The sequence below is a fragment of the Pygocentrus nattereri genome, chromosome 20 (assembly GCF_015220715.1).
Source record: "Pygocentrus nattereri isolate fPygNat1 chromosome 20, fPygNat1.pri, whole genome shotgun sequence".
NCBI classification, from domain to species: Eukaryota; Metazoa; Chordata; class Actinopteri; order Characiformes; family Serrasalmidae; genus Pygocentrus; species Pygocentrus nattereri.
The window spans coordinates 25191618-25208176 of NC_051230.1; the positions used below are offsets into that span (position 1 = coordinate 25191618).

Here is a 16559-nt window from a genome sequence, read left to right on the forward strand (position 1 = left end):
TCTTTACTTCTTTGACATAGAGAATGCAACATCCATTATTTCCATAAACAATCTGTAATGTTGGTTCATCAGACCACACTACATAGTCCCACTCTACATCAGTCTATTTGGAGATTAGCACGAGCCCAGAAAAGGCGGTTGCATTTATGGATGTTGTTGACAAATGGCTTCCTCTGTGCAAAGTAGATTTGTGGATGCAGTGATAAATGACAAATCCACTTTGTGGATGCAGTGACAAATGCTGTTTACTGACAGCTCTATGCTAAAGTGTTCCCAAGCACTTGCAGTGATATCCATTACAGAAGTATGCCAGTTTTTAGTGCAGCTCCGTGTGAGGGATTAAAGGTATTTGGCAATCAATTGTGGTTTTTGACCTTGCTTTATACACACAGGGAGTTTTCCAGATTGAATCTTTTGATATTATGCACTGAAGCAGGTGAGATACCTAAAATCCTTGTAAATGCTTGTTGAAGAACATTTTTCATAAACAGTTGTTCTGTTTGCTAATATGTGTTTGGCGTGTGGTGAACCTGAACCCATCCTTGCTCAGAAACACTTCCCTTTATACCCAGTCATGATTACATTGTGTTTTAAGATGTTTTCTGTAAAGTAAGCCAAGTTCTTTTAACCTCTTCAATCCTGCGTAGGATTGATGTGAACAGAAACTGTGTATGTTATCACGCTTAAGGTTATTGACCATTCAGTGTGTGTGATGAGCAAATTTTCCCTTGAAGGCCTTTGACACTTGCTCTTCAATGTTTGTAGGATTCTGTATCCGCTTGAGGGATGCAGACTTGGGTCTTGCTGTGGAGAGCTGTCTGAAGTCCCTGATGTTGGCTTTCTGCTGTGATAACTACATGGATGAGAAAGTACTACAGGCTCTCATGATTCAAAGCTTTCCTCATGGACAAAGACCTCAAATTATTGTCACTGAATTTACTGACGCACCCTACAACATCAGCCACAGGTAACCACACCATTGTGCGGATGGGAAAAATAACGGAAGTGCTACATGAAAAATTACTAAATCACAATTTTAAAGACAATTACACAGGGGAGACAGGTTACATGCTAAATAAAACCAATCCAGTTTATGGAAGCAATTCTAGGCGAATTACCGGTTACTTTAAATTGGCTTGCCAATTACTTTACCATGCTGCAGTACAATTAGTTCAGTGTTTCTATATGCATAGGTATGCTTAGAGTCTGTCCTCTAGTTTTTTGTTTTGTTTTGTTTTTTTTTTTTTTTTGGTTCACATTTTCAAAATTTGTGAATTTATCTATAAGAACTTCAAAGTGAGGATAACTGCTACTGGAGGTGAATTCCTTTTCCCCAAGTCCCCTCTTCCATTTAGATAAATTGTATGTGCTTCTGGTGGCATGCTGCTTGCAGGAAATGGTGCAAAAACATCTGGTTACTTCATGTGACTAGTATCTGGAGTGTATCCTGACAAGATTAGCCACATTTTGATGTGTGGGACAGAATATGCAAATGTCGTTATGCGACAACCAATTACCAGTTGTTTATCCATTCACCCTTTTCATCCAGAGTTTATTTTGCACAATAGTGTCTGTCCATATTGCTGTTAAGCATTTAATTTCATCCTAGCCACAGCCATGTGCGTCCTCCGATTATCTTCTTCACAGATACGGCTCACACGCTCAGTGATGTACTGCATGGAAGGATTTTTGGTTGTGCTGAGTGTGGTTTGGTAGTTGGGTGTGTGTACATATTTGGCTCAAATGCTCAAACCTCCTGAAGTGACTGATTGGATTTGCTTCTTTAGATGTGTCTTGTGTGCATTTACACTAGCATTTTTATGTGGTTTAGTCTATTATTTACTGCTCATTGGTTAAGCATAACACATAGTACAAGTCTGACACTGAACAGAACCACCATTTTAATAAGAAAAAAAATTCACGCAAACAAATCTTTGGAACAGTGAATGGACATAAGCGTCACAGTTATTTTCCACAGTAATTAGATTTCACAATGTTTACAACACAACAAATTATTTTTTATTTTACTTTATTGCCGTTAACACACATTGACTGGCAATTAACACAAGTCACCTTGCGATTTGGGCTTCACTTAACATACATATTGCAGGGACAGAACATAAACACACATGCATATCCACACATTCTGTACCTCCATACACATAGTGACACATATTATAACTAAGGTAAACAATAGCAGGTTTCCATTCCATCTCTTCTTATAAAAATATTTAGTTTTAGTTGTAGTTGGGCTATCCTGTGTTCCATCATATAAACATGCTTGACTTTTTGTAGCCGTTGAAAAATCGTTGCAGGATTAGGCTTCATCCAATTAACTGTACTTAATTTTCTTGCAACCATCAACAAAACATGCAGTATGTAACGCTGGTCACTGGTTAACATGTGCTCAAGTCACACTTTAAACAAGAACAGTAATATGTCCATGGGATTATGAACATCTAGGATTTTCTCCAACTCCTCTTTAATATGTTTCCAGAATGTCTTCATTTTGGACAGTCCCAAAACATGAGTATGATCACCAACCATACCACAGTTTCTCCAGAATATGTTGGTAGGATTTTTTTAAAAAGCTCATGCAACTAGTGAGGTCCTGAAATACCTAATTTTAACCGTACAGTTAAATTCTTTCCATAGCTGGTTCCGAACCTCCCCGTGACATTTGAAACATACAGTTTCCCAAACTTCATCCTCCTCTACTGTATTCAGTTCCAATTCTCATTGTCCTTTGATATGTAAAGTGTTGTTTTGATGGTCAATCGTTAGTTTTTATATATGTGCAGACAAATTTATAAAATTGATTTCTATATTGTTTGGTTGTCTTTTTTAATAATATCCCAATTTGTGTTTTTTCTGATATAATGTCTAATTTGTAAATACCTGAATAATTGACTTGATAGTAGAGCAAACTTGTCCTGGAGTTGTGAGAAATATTTAAATATATTCCCATCAAACAACTGGTTAATTGTTTTCAGCCCCTTCTCAGCCCATTTTTTATATACATTATCCCATATTTCCTATTATGGGCATCACCCGAGACAAAACTATAGCTCCCTTTAACTGTTTTTGGACTGAAGCCAACACCTTCTATATGCATTTAATCCATACATTATTTATTTAATTTTTTTCCCATGATTGTTGATTTAATAATGGAAAAGTGGATAATGGTATTCCTGATAAAGAATCCATCTATTCTCTAAATCATTGGCCATCCATGCCACCTCTACTCGAAGCTGGGCTGCCCAATAGTAGAGCCCAATAGAAATGTAGGTTGGGTAAACTCAGACCTCCTTTCTCTTTAGAGGACATTAACACTTTCAGATAGATTCTTGGTCTCCTGTTTTGCCAAATAAATTTTGATATCCAATTTCTTAGTAGTTTGAATGTAGACTGTTGTATTAAAACAGGTATTGAAATAAGAGTAGAAGTCTTGGTAAAATATTCATTTTTACTGACTCTATCCTGCCAAAAAGTGATGGGGGTAGTGTATCCCATCCATTTTGATCTTTTTTTATTAGAGAATAGTTGTGTTTAGGGTGTTTGAACAATACCAAGATATCTAAATCCCTATTTAGACATTCTAAAAGATGCTAAATTATCTAGTTGGGAAGGCCATTCTCCAGCTGTCATCAAGGCATCAGATTTATTTTTATTGACCTTATATCCTGACACTGCACTGTATTCACAAGGCTATGTAGGAGGGCGGGTATAGAAGGAACAGGATTTCCTAAGAAGAATAATATATGATCTGCAAAGAGAGCCAATTTGTGTTGACCATTTCCTTAATCGGTTATTCCTTGTATGAGTGGTTTGATTCTTATTAATTCAGCCAATTGTTCAATGCACAGTGCAAATAGGGAGGGTGTCGGTGCATCTCCCGTCGTGTGCCATGTTCCAGGGTAAAAACTCTGAGCAATGTCCATTTACCCTTACTCTAGATGTAGAGTTTTTATAAAATATTTTAATACAGTTAACAAACGTTTCGTTAAAGCTCATGTAGCTGAAGGTCAGTACCAGGAAGGTCCAGCTGACCCTATCAAATGCTTTCTCAGCATCCAAGCTGAGAAGCTTGGTATCTCTCTCTTGGCTGCTACTGATTGTAGGTTCAAGGCTCTTCTAATATTATCATTTCCTTGTTGATTACAAATGAAACCTTTTAAGATTCAGCTAACTGGGTGACAAGATGTACACTGAGTTGAGTCTTTATTTTTTTGGAATAACACTTATTATAGCCATGATCCAGGCAGATCTTCCTCCGTCAGGGCGTAGTTATATATTCTACATAAAACTGGGGTTAACTCATCAAAGCCTCTGCAATATCTTTTGGTTGGGTAAGCAGCTGATCAGTATCTCGACATCATATCTTGTGCACCATTCTATTGAATTGGGCTTAATGCAGCTGAAAAGCTAACAACCACAATTGCTTTTTTGCCCATTTCATAATACTTCCTTTGTATAAATCACAATGCTCCCTCTGTTTTGTAAGCTAAAAGGTCATCCAATTTTTGTCTAGTTTCTTTGAACTGGTCCAATACAGTTTAGACTGTTGACTCTTTAGCTCTAGTCTCTTAATTTCCCTCTCCAATTAAACCTGCTTAGCTGATCATTGCTTCTTTTTTTTTTTTTTTTTTGAAGAAAGAGCAATAATATTACCTCTCATCATCACTTTAGCCCCAGAGAGTAGATGGAGTCTCGTGATTATTAATGAAATACTATGTATGCATTTCTTGTTGGATTGTTTCATCATTTAATAGCGAGACATTAAGTATAGAGTATTTAAACTGTTTGCTTGAACCTAACTTTATCTTTAAGGTGACAAGGGGCATGGTCTGATATATCATGGTGATGATTTCTATTTTACACTCACTAGCTCTGTATATGTCTGTTTCAGACATTTAAAAAACATGTCCAATCTTGAATAGCTCCATGCATCTGTGACATAAAGGTAAAGTCATTTTCCCTAGAATGTGTATATATATATATATATATATATATATATATATATATATGTGTGTGTGTGTGTGTGTGTGTGTGTGTGTGTGTGTGTGTGTGTGTATATATATATATATATATATATATATATATATATATATATATATATATATATATATATATCAAAAATATACCAAGCCCAATTCACCCATCATTGTCAGGAGAGAGGTAGATTTTTTTGGACAAAGGTCCTATTTCTACTGGGAGTCTATCCATGTTTTGTCTCAAAACACAGTTTAAGTCCTCACCTATCAAATAAGTTATCACTGCTTTATCTGCTAATAAAGTTGCTACATTCTTAAATGTGTACAATCCTCATTTGGAGCTTATAGATTAAACAATGTTATTTTAGTACCTCCTATAATTCCTATTACCATCACATATCTACCCTCTCCAATTATTTTTTCATGGTTAAAATAGACTGATTTATAAATAAGAATTTATATTTTTCTTCTCAATTTCAAAAGAAGCACTATATGCCTGATCCACCGATTCTCTTTGTAGTTTTAAATGATCATAGTAGAAACAACAATGATCAGGGTAGAAAGAACAAAACAAAAACATACAACAAAGCAACTATGATTATGCAAACAAGATAAAGTGAACTTCCCGTGAATCCGTTCCTGTTGTGACCTGGGCAGGGGAGGGTGACTGCTCCTCTGGGGGAATCACACATAGTGTCTGAGCTGCCATCGACCAGCTCATGGAACGGTTGCTGCTCACTGTGTGGGTAATTTACTCATGCGACATAATAGTTCCATCCGTTACTTTTACTCCTTGCATCTTCACCTTTCCACCTGCCTCCCTCTCATTCACACACGTATTCCGTCTTGTCTCTACTAACCTTCGTTCCTCTCCTCTCCAGTGCAAACCTCCACCACTCCAGATTCTCTTCCACCTGCTCTCTACTCTCACCACAGATTACAATGTCATCTGCAAACATCATGGTCCATGGAGCCTCCTGCCTGACCTCATCTGTCAACCTGTCCATCACCATTGCAAACAAGAAGGGGCTCAAAGCTGATCCCTGATGTAACCCTACCTTCACCTTGAAACCATTTGTCACTCCAACTGCACACCTCACCACTGTCTCACTATCCTCATACATGTCCTGCACCACCCTAACATACTTTTCAGCTACACCTAACTTCCTCATACAGTACCACAGTTCCTCTCTTGGCACCCTATCATATGCCTTCTCTAGATCCACAGAGACACAATGTAGCTCCTTCTGACCTTCTCTGTACTTCTCTACCAACACTCTCAACGCAAAAATTGCATCTGTGGTACTCTTTCTGGGCATGAAACCAAACTGCTGCTCACTGATCTGAACCTCTTGCCTTAGCCTTGCTTCAACAACTCTTTCCCATACCTTCATGGTGTGGCTCATCAACTTTATACCTCTGTAGTTACTGCAGCTCTGCACATCACCCTTGTTCTTAAAAATGGGGACCAGTACACTGCTTCTCCACTCATCAGGCATCCTCTCACTCTCCAGGATTTTGTTAAACAACCTGGTTTAAAAGTCCACTGCCTTCTCTCCTAAACATCTCCATACCTCCACAGGTATGTCATCCGGACCAACTGCCTTTCCATTCTTCATCCTTTTTAAAGCTGCCCTCACTTCCACCTTACTAATTCTCTGCACTTCCTGATCCACTATCTCTCCCCCCGTTGTCCTCCTCCTCTCTCTCGTTTTCCTCATTCATTAGTTCTTCAAAGTACTCCTTCCATCTACTCAACACTCTCTGTTCACTCACTAGTACATTTCCCTCTCTATCCTTTATCAGCCTAACCTGCTGTACATCTTTTCCAGCTCTATCTCTCTGTTTAGCCAAACGATACAAGTCCTGTACTTCTTCTTTACTGTCCAGCCTCTCATACAGCTCATCATAGGCCTGAGCCTTTGCCTTTGCCACCATTTTTTCCGCTATGCGACTAGCCTCACAGTACTCCTGCCTACTTCCTTCATCTCTCTGGTTATCCCACTTTTTCTTTGCTGCCTTCTTCTGAATACTCTCCTGGACTTCCACATTCCACCACCAACTTTCCTTGTCTTCTTTCCTCTGACCAGACGAAACACCCAACACATTCTTGCCAGTTTCTGTCACCACCTTAGCTATATTTTCCAAGTCCTCAGGTAGCTCCTCACTGCCCCCAATGGCCTGTTGCAATTTTTCCCTGAACTGCCTGCAACCATCCTCCTCCTTCAGCTTCCACCATCTAATCTTTGGCTCTGTCTTCACTCTCTTCCTCTTCTTTGTTTCTAATCTCATTCTACAGACAACCACCCTATGCTGCCTTGCTACACTTTCCCCTGGTACCACTTTACAATCTCCAATCTCCTTTAGGTGGCATCTCCTGCTAAGGATATAATCCACCTGTGTGCACCTCCCTCCACTCTTGTATGTCATCCTGTGTTCTTCCCTCTTCTGAAAATACGTGTTCACCACAGCCATTTCCATTCTCTTTGCAAAATCTACAACCATCTGACCTTCCGCATTTCTGTCTTTCACACCATACATACCCAGCACCTCCTCATCCCCTCTGTTCCCTTCACCAACATGTCCATTGAAGTCTGCACCAATCACTAATCTCTCTTCTCTAGAGACACCATCTACCACTTCATCCATCTTACTCCAAAATTCCTCTTTCTCCTCTAACTGACAATCAACCTGTGGTGCATATGAACTGACCACATTCAAAATCACACCATCAACCTCCAACTTCAGGCTCATGGTCCTGTCTGACACACTCTTTACATCCAGAACACTTTTCACAAGCTGTTTCTTTAGGATTATCCCTACTACATTTCTCTTCCTCTCTACACCATAATAGAACAGTTTGAATCCACCTCCAATGTTCCTGGCCTTGCTTCCTTTCCATCTGGTCTCCTGGACACAAAGAATTATCTACCTTCTCTCCATCATGTCTGTAAGCTCTCTGCCTTTACCAGTCATTGTCCCTATGTTCAGAGTCCCTACTCTAACCTCCACACTCCTGCCTTTCCTTCTCTCTCGCTGCCTTCTAACCCGCCTTCCTCCTCTCCTCTTTGATGGTCTTCGACCTACAGTAGTCCAATTTCCACCAGCACCCTGCTGGTCAACAGCACCGGAGGCGGTCGTTGTTAAACCGGGCCTCGACCGATCCGGTATGGCAATCATATTTGTGATCCGCATGATAGTTTTGGCACAAGTTTTACGCCGGATGCCCTTCCTGACGCAACCCTCACCATTTATCCGGGCTTGGGACCGGAACCAGAAGCACACGAAGTACACCCCTAATGGCTGGTTTCATTTGCAGATGTACTTAATTGTAGATAATAACAATAACAATTGTAGCATGTTTTCTTTCAGGAATTTTGAAACCTTTACCCAAAAGATTAGAAAGCGATAGCGTGTGAAACATTTGTCAAATAAAAGTTAAAGCAAAAGAGTTTAAAATGTTTTGATCAAATAGTCACAAGCAAACATTTTACAGTGAATCATTGGGAAAACATTTAAATTCAAAGCCTACCTCTGAATATTAATTGGGATCATTAATTGGGAATATTAATCAGAGCCTTGTAGCAGTCGGTCAAGCTGATTGTTAAACAAAGCCACAGTCTTATGTAGAGTGTGAAGAGCACCAAAACCAGAGAGTGAAGAGACATTTGACACCTGAACTAGAAACTGGATATCAGATAGTGTCTCTTCAGTGATATGCACTATAAAAATTACTTTAAAAAAAATACAAAGAGCATCTAAGGTTTTTGCCTTTCAGACGTAATTTGTAAGCATGTAGTATTATGTTTATGATCATAAAATATATTTTATGTTAATTTGAGGGGGAAAAAACCCCACAAAAATGTAGTTATTTCATGCAGTTACTGAATAATTTGCCTCATGATTTGGACAAGTAAATTCAGATGGAAAAATCAAATTGTACCCACGAGCATAAGAGGTTACCAGCATGTACTGCTGACCTGCAGATGTGAGCAGACAGTCAAACAAATAAAAATTTTCCAATAAAAAAAACAAATTCTGCACTTTGTGAAATTTACTAAAATATCTTTTACTATTTTATTTTTAGTTTATTTTCTATGATGTAAAAAAAAGTCACTTGAGACCATTAATGTTCTAGCTCAAAAAAGGCATGTAAGCTAAAAATAAAATCAAACAAAAATATTACCATAGTTTCTACAATCAAAAACAGCCAAACACTGCATAAAGGCATAAACCCAAATGTGCTCACCTAAATACTCTTTATTTCCTTTTCCAGAAACAATTAAACTAATACATCTTACAATCTGCTTTGAAAAAGCACTGTTGCGGACTGGGCAACAAGCAGGTCCATGTCCACAACCTTCCTCTTTCAAGGTCTATGGAAACAATATTGACCTAGCCAGTAGCCAGACCTCAGACCTCAATTAAACAAGTATAACAGGGCTCCAGACTAAGATGCGTGCTCACGGGATTTCAACCAGAGCGGCAAAACATGACTAACCAAGCAGAGCTTTTTGCCGTGTACAAAATGGCAAAGTGAAAAATATCAGATTTTTTACACAATCTACATCTCTATTTCAGACCATAAGAGGTCATACGCTCAACCTCAGTCTCACTCAGGAACAGTGAGCTAGTAAAAGACCCACACGAAGATGTACTTGAACAACCATCCACTTCAAGCACTTCATGCAAATATGCAACCACAAAGACATTTCAGAAATTTTTGGCTTCAGGAATTTACATAACTCAGATATGGTAACAAAGCAGACTATATTACGAATTACGTTCGAAAGCAAACCAAGACATAGCTGTAAAAATGGATTTAACAGGAATAATTTCAAAAAAGGAGAAAAAACAATGGCAAGAGTCAAACGCATAAACACTTGCATGATTTCATCATCACAGAGTGCTTCTAAAAACTCTCCTTGCTCATGCAGTGTCTCATGCAATGGAAAAACATCTGAGAATTTTTTTAATAAGGAAGAATTAAAAGAAATTTAACACCACCTACATGATAGCACATAAAGAACTACATCTCACCAAATGAATCTCCCAAATCTTGTTATTGAAAGATAGCAGACTGGACGTCACGCACCTACACCAACCTGCATGCAACAAAAGAACAATGCTTCACGTGGTGTACCTTGTCCCGAGGTAAATAATCATGACAGCCAGTGAATGGCAGTCGATCCCAAAGCTTTTTGGTTTGTCTTTGCCAGCATCACAGGAGCAATTATTCCAATTATTCCCATTGTTCCAGTGGTTGACAGCTGGGCTCATCACCCACGTGTTTTACTACTCTGTTCGGCAATTTCATTTGAAATACCTTCAAACACGGAAGGTTTTGGATAAGTCTCTTCTAACTTTTGTACAGAAATCTCACCCCAAACGTTTATGAAGTCTCAGCAGTGCAAAATTATGATGAATCTTGAGTTGGATTAACATGAAAAAAAAAAAGCATGAATTCCAATCTGGCTGTTCAGACCGTGTTATATTGCCAAAGATTGGATACAGATCAAATTTCAGTACCACATATGAAAGCGCCACAAATCGGAATTAAAAATGTCAAATTCAGTGCATTTTTTTGCTGTACACGTATGACGCATCTGTGTCACATATGAAGAAATTTTTTTTTTTTTTTTACCACTTTTGCCTACTCTGTAAACGTAGCCTTAGTTACCTGACAGTCATTGCAGAGAATGTGGGAAGAAGGTTTGCACCATTCAGCATGAAATGGGCTGAGTACCTACAATCTGTCCTGACTACCAGGGAAAAAAAAGTTTAAAAATCTTTGTTTTTTTTTACTTCCCCAAATGTTTTAAGGTAAATAAAGACATTGACAACATTTTAAAAATATGTTTTTTTTTTTTTATTTTAAAGATATAATGTGTCCACTACAGTGGACATGGGAACTTCAAACATGTGAAATAGAACGATATTCAAACTATTAAATCTAAATGAAAATAGCAAAAAATCCTTTAAAAAATCCTTAAAACTTAAGCACATAAATTAGTAAGACTTTCAACATCAATGCTTTTTTGTTTGTGCTGCTATTTTTGTTATCTTTATGCCGTTATCCTTCGTGATCTTTGATGTTTTTCTGATTCATGGGGTATGATATTTCAAAAAGCAATTCCCCTTCTTAGAGACACACAGAAACACCTTGCACTTGGTGCACATCACATAGGTCTTGCTCTTGCAACCAGTTTGGCGACATCTTGATGCATGGGTTTCATCTACCATCTGAGGGAGATGGGCGGCCCCATAGTATCTCAGAGCAGCATTCGGCTGTGGCTTCCACTTTTGGCGTTCGGCGGTGGGAGTGTAGTCTTCATCACTGTCACTTGCAACTCCTGCTTGGCCCCGAGCAATCAGCTGCTCACCCAGGAGCATCTTGAAATCAAGAAATTTCTCTGCTTTCTTCTGCAGGATCTGGCAGTCAGTCCTGTACTGAAACCATGCATTGGTAGTTGCCAGATCAAAAAAGTGGAACAGTGCACGTACAGTCCACTTCCTGCTCCGAGTGGCCATCCTGTAGTAGTTCAGCATCCTGTCGGCCAAATCTACCCCACCCATATTTGTGTGGTACTCAGAAACTGCCTTTGGCCTGGACACCTGGACAAACTTCTTGCCTTTCTTCGACCATCTTTGGTGTGTATCCTGGGGCTCAATGCCAAAGGCAGTTGATGCCATGGCCACTGGCTTGTTGTCCATCCATTTCAAGACTGCAACTTCAGGAGCAGGACTTCGACGGACCACCATCTGTGATGCCCCTCTTCCTTTCTTTTGGAAGGCCTTGTCGTCTATAATGTTACACTCACGTGGAACTCTGTTCTTCATGAGAGTTCCAGTACCGGTCAACCCTTTTGCCTTCAGGACTACCAGAAGGTTCACACTTGTGAAGAACCTGTCAAAGAACAGGTGGGTTCCTTGGGGAACAGACTCTACCAAATGAAGGACTGCTTGTTCTCCGATGCATCCTTCTGTGACACTGAAGGTGGTCTTGCCTTGATACACGACGAAGTCTAAGATCAGCCCATTTGGAGCTGCCAAGACAAACACCTTCAGTCCTGTTGGGTATGGTTTGCCTGGTACAAACTGGCGCACTGGGTCATTGTCATTGACCTAAATAATAACATAGACCTAAATATTGCAAGTGAAAATATTTTCTCTACATTGTTATTTAATTGATAGATATGATAAAGTAAAGGTGTACATTGTAGTCTTGCCCCAGAGTGGACGGCGGCTGGAAGGAGAGGAAGGTCCGGCTTCCTCTTCCTCCTCTGCCTGCTCTTGCCCTACTGAACCTTCATCCTCAGAGCTGTCTAACACATCTCTCTCTCCTCTGCCTTCTCCTTCAATACTTCCATCTTCCTTCTTTTCTTCTGACCGCTCAATGTCTGAATTTCCCTCAACAATTTGCAGCAATATCCTCTCTGCCTCTGATAATGAATCCTGCCCTTCTCATGTTTAAAAAAACAGAACAAAATCAAAAACATAACTACCAATGTCCACTACAGAGGACATGTCTTAAAAGCTTAAATATTGTGATGAAACAGGGTCACACTGACTTTTAAATTGATTTAACATGTTCCTAAGATATTTATTTAAAATATATCACCAATATTTCAAAACAACATTTGTTGAGATTTAAGTATTTTGCACTTACTTTTCCTTTTGCCGTAAAATGCCCCCGTGGTGAAGGACGCCATTTTCTTTGAGAGAAAAAAAAAGTTCCTAAAACTCCACCCCCACAAATGGGATATCATTCAAAAGGTCTAAATGTCCTCTGTAAGGAACAGCATGAGTTGGTTTAGTGATATGCAGGGGGTGGGAGATATTCAAGTTTAAAAAGGTCCTCTAGAGAGGACAAAAATGAACTGCTGGTAGTCAGGAGGTTAAATATTGGTAATTGTAACAGAGTAGCTTGAAGAAGAAGGTGTGCAGGGCTTGCCGAGGTCTGTCATGGCTCAGGGAGTAGATAAGGTGGCCTCTGTTTGCTAGGAAATTTTCTTCGTGCTACCAAACTTGTTAGTCTGTTAGTACAAGTGCTATAGAAGATACTAGGGCAGTCTGAAAGGTTGACAGACATGGCAACAATAACTAAGGGAGACAGGACCGGTTAGAATTTTAGTCAGTTGAAAGAGTGTAAATCTGTGACCTCTCAATTATGTGATTAGAACTCTTTAGGAGACAGTACGATGCATTGTGAAACCTCAAATTTTACAATGATTCTATTCAGTTATTTTGTTTAAATAGTTATTAAAAATACATTGACTGCACAAATGGCAATGAAGTAATTGTTTACACAGTAGTGAAATACAGACAGTAAACAATATAATTTAAAAGTATTTAAGTATATAAGTGCTTTCAATTGAACATCATCTAATCCATCATCTAATTTTTGTAAAAGTGCAGTGCTCATTAGTCTAGTACTTGAAGGTATAAGGGACAGTCAGGATTTTGAATAGTGTTGAAAACTCATTTTGCTTATTAAACATTTTAAAATTTAATTTCACTGATTTCTCTACACTTGACAGAGCTATCGATCATCCTGAATACCCGTCAGTACTCCAAGCTCTTGATATTGACAATCCAGTTGTGACCAATTGTTTGATTGACATGAGAGGTATAGAGACTGTTCTTCTTATTAAGGTATGTTGGAATCTGTTTCCTTTTTATCACCTTGTAGTGTGATTTGGCTTTGATCTTTATTGCATGTGTACTTATTTGATGTTAGAATAATAAAGATGCACGGCGGGTGATGCAGGGAGGACATCCTCCTCGAAACTGCAAAGAGGCGTTTACACGTGAAGGAGACCAAGTGTACAATAACCGGTACTATTCCTCATCCCAGCAAAGGGCACGCTACCTAAGCCATGATGTGGAGCAGGAAATCAGGTATGTTTTTTCAAAACAGTTTTCTTGGCTTATTGTCAGGAATAGTTGCACTTTTGTGCCTTTTCGTTAACAGAAACTGAACAGTTGCAAGAAGCTATTTTGTTCCCTGAAAAGATGAAAAGACTTGGGTCATTAAGTCATTAATAAATACTTCACTGGTGTTAATAATTGTAACAGTAGTTGTCATTATTATGTGGTAATAATATAATGCATTTCTAAATGTTAGCCTTTAAAAACCTGTATTAAAAATCTAGATTTTATTATCCATTGATTATTTGTAATAGTTTATGTATAATATGTAATTTGAATATATCTGCTCAAAAACAAGCTTTTTAGTCCTTTGGAAATACCTGCAAATTAACATCAACAGAGGGCTTGCTGCAGCTCTCAAATCATTTTATGGGTTCTCTTCATCCGGCAATGTATGTGAAGGCTCAGTGCTGTTGTGCCTGTGAGAGTGCGTGTGAGTATTTTATTTGATTATAATCTAGAAATGAATCATAGTATTTGTTGCGGTCTATGCAACATTACTATTAGTACAGACCAGGGCAAGAGAGAGAAACTCTCGCACCAAGGATGCCTCATTAAAATGAAGTTTATTGGCTAAATATCAAACTACCTTTGGACAACATTCAATGGTAGACAAAAGAAAATAAAACACAACCAAAAGGATAAAAGTACAAAGGACAATGGAGCTTGCGTAAAGTGGTTCAGTTAAATGATATGAGGCAGGGTGGTTCTCAGGAATATGCGGGAAACTTAAACTTGAAAGAGTCTCTGTAGAGATCTAACCTAAATCTGGCTCTGGGTGTGATGCAGGGTCTCAGTGGCGTCTGACCCGCTCCCACTTTGCTAGCAAAGTTCCAACTGCAATCAGAGTTCGGAGGCTGGTCACACTTCTTCTTCTTTCGGCTGCTCCCTTTAGGGGTCACATAAAGTGTTAGGGAACTGGCCAAGTGACTGGAAGGTTGCCGGTTCAATCCCTAGGGCCGACAGTCCATGATTAAGGTGCCCTCGAGCGAGACACGTAACCCCCAACTGTTCCTCGGGCGCCGTGGATAGGGCTGCCCACCACTCCGGGCAAGTGTGCTCACTGCCCCCTAGTGTGTGTGTGTGTGTGTGTGTGTGTGTGTGTGTGTGTGTGTGTGTGTGTGTGTGTCTATTCACTAGTGTGTATGTGGTGTTTCACTTCACGGATGGGTTAAATGCGGAGGTGGAATTTCCACGTTTGTGGGATTAATAAAGTATCACTTAATTTAATCCTGGAGAAGCTGATCTCTGAATGAAGGAACAGCCAGTAGGCATGACAAACACTCAACACGCAAGATTCCGTTGCTGAAGAAAAAGCATGTTGAAATGCGTTTAAAGTTTGCTCACCAGAATTTAGACAAGTCTTGAAATACTGGGAGAATATAGTCTGGTCAGATGAGACCAAAATTTAACTCTTTGGGTGCCATAATGCACACCATGTTTGGAGATCAAAAGGCACTGCATATCACCCCAAAAACACCATACCATCAGTGAAGTTAGGAGGTGGAAAAATTGTGGTGTGAGGCTGTTTTTCAGCATACGGCACTGGCATGCTTCATATAATTGAAGGAAGGATGAATGGACAAATGTACCAAGCCATCTACCAGGATGATGAAGATGAAACGAGGGTGGACATTTCAGCAAGCCAATGATCCCAAACACACAACCAATGAAACTCTCAATTGGTTTCAGAGAAAGAAAATAAAGCTGCTAAAATGACCCAGCCAATCACCTGACCTGAATCCAACTGAAAATCTATGGAAGGAACTAAAGTTCATAGACGGAGTTCATAGAAGGAGCCCACTGAACCTTGAGTATTTGAAGTGTTTGGGCCAAAATCAAACCAGTGCAATGCATGTGACAAGTTTCTTCATACAGGAGGCGTCTTGAAGCTGTCATCACCAACAAAGGCTTTTGTATTAAGTACTTTTAAATTATTTAAATTAAATATTTTCCCTGTGTCATTTCTCATTATTACACAATTTATGGACATCTATGGTTTGATTTCTTTGCATGTGTGGATTGCATGGGTTGTTACCAGTATCTAGAGGATTTCACATCAATAGCACCTTTAGAAATACATTCACATTAAACAGTAGAATTATTGTCCATAGTGAGAGTGGTTTACATGGGTCCACTGTGGTTAAAGAGCTCTGCCGCTCTGTGGAAACGACCGTACGCATGTTGACCTATGCTGATTTTGATTGCTCTGAGTCTTGTATCAAGTGGATGGAATAGGTGACGTACAGGATGAGAGGTCAACTTTAATTTTGCCAGCATGCTATGACCCTGCTGTTGTATGTCCTGATGCTTTGGTAGACGACACAAAATGGTTCTCTCTACTATTCAGATTATGTGCTAGAGTTTGACTTGTTTTTTTGAGGTGGAGGATCCACACCAGATGGTTACAGACAAGTGAGGATGAACTTGGTTATCATAGTGTAGAAATGGACCATCTGGGTCTGTGGCATGTTAAATTTCTTCAGTTACCTCAGAAAGAACTTTCTTTGCTGCTCTCTCTTGGATATGCATACCATCAAAATATATGATAGTCTTTGAATAAACTCCAGAATAATATGGGGTGGAGCACGTTTCCTGCTCTATGTTTGAGTTTGATCATAGACACGTTCTCAA

General features: G+C 39.2%; 1 protein-coding gene across 1 annotated transcript in view; it reads left to right on the forward strand.

Moving 5' to 3' along the window:
* The window catches only part of si:dkey-119f1.1 (uncharacterized protein LOC557127 homolog), a 180014-nt gene that overhangs the window by 73502 nt on the left and 89953 nt on the right, over positions 1-16559 (forward strand). Inside the window, exons 15-17 of the mRNA XM_017723665.2 lie at positions 766-967; positions 13535-13649; positions 13735-13895. Coding sequence (XP_017579154.1) covers positions 766-967; positions 13535-13649; positions 13735-13895 — 478 coding nt within the window. The remainder of the gene's footprint in view (positions 1-765; positions 968-13534; positions 13650-13734; positions 13896-16559) is intronic.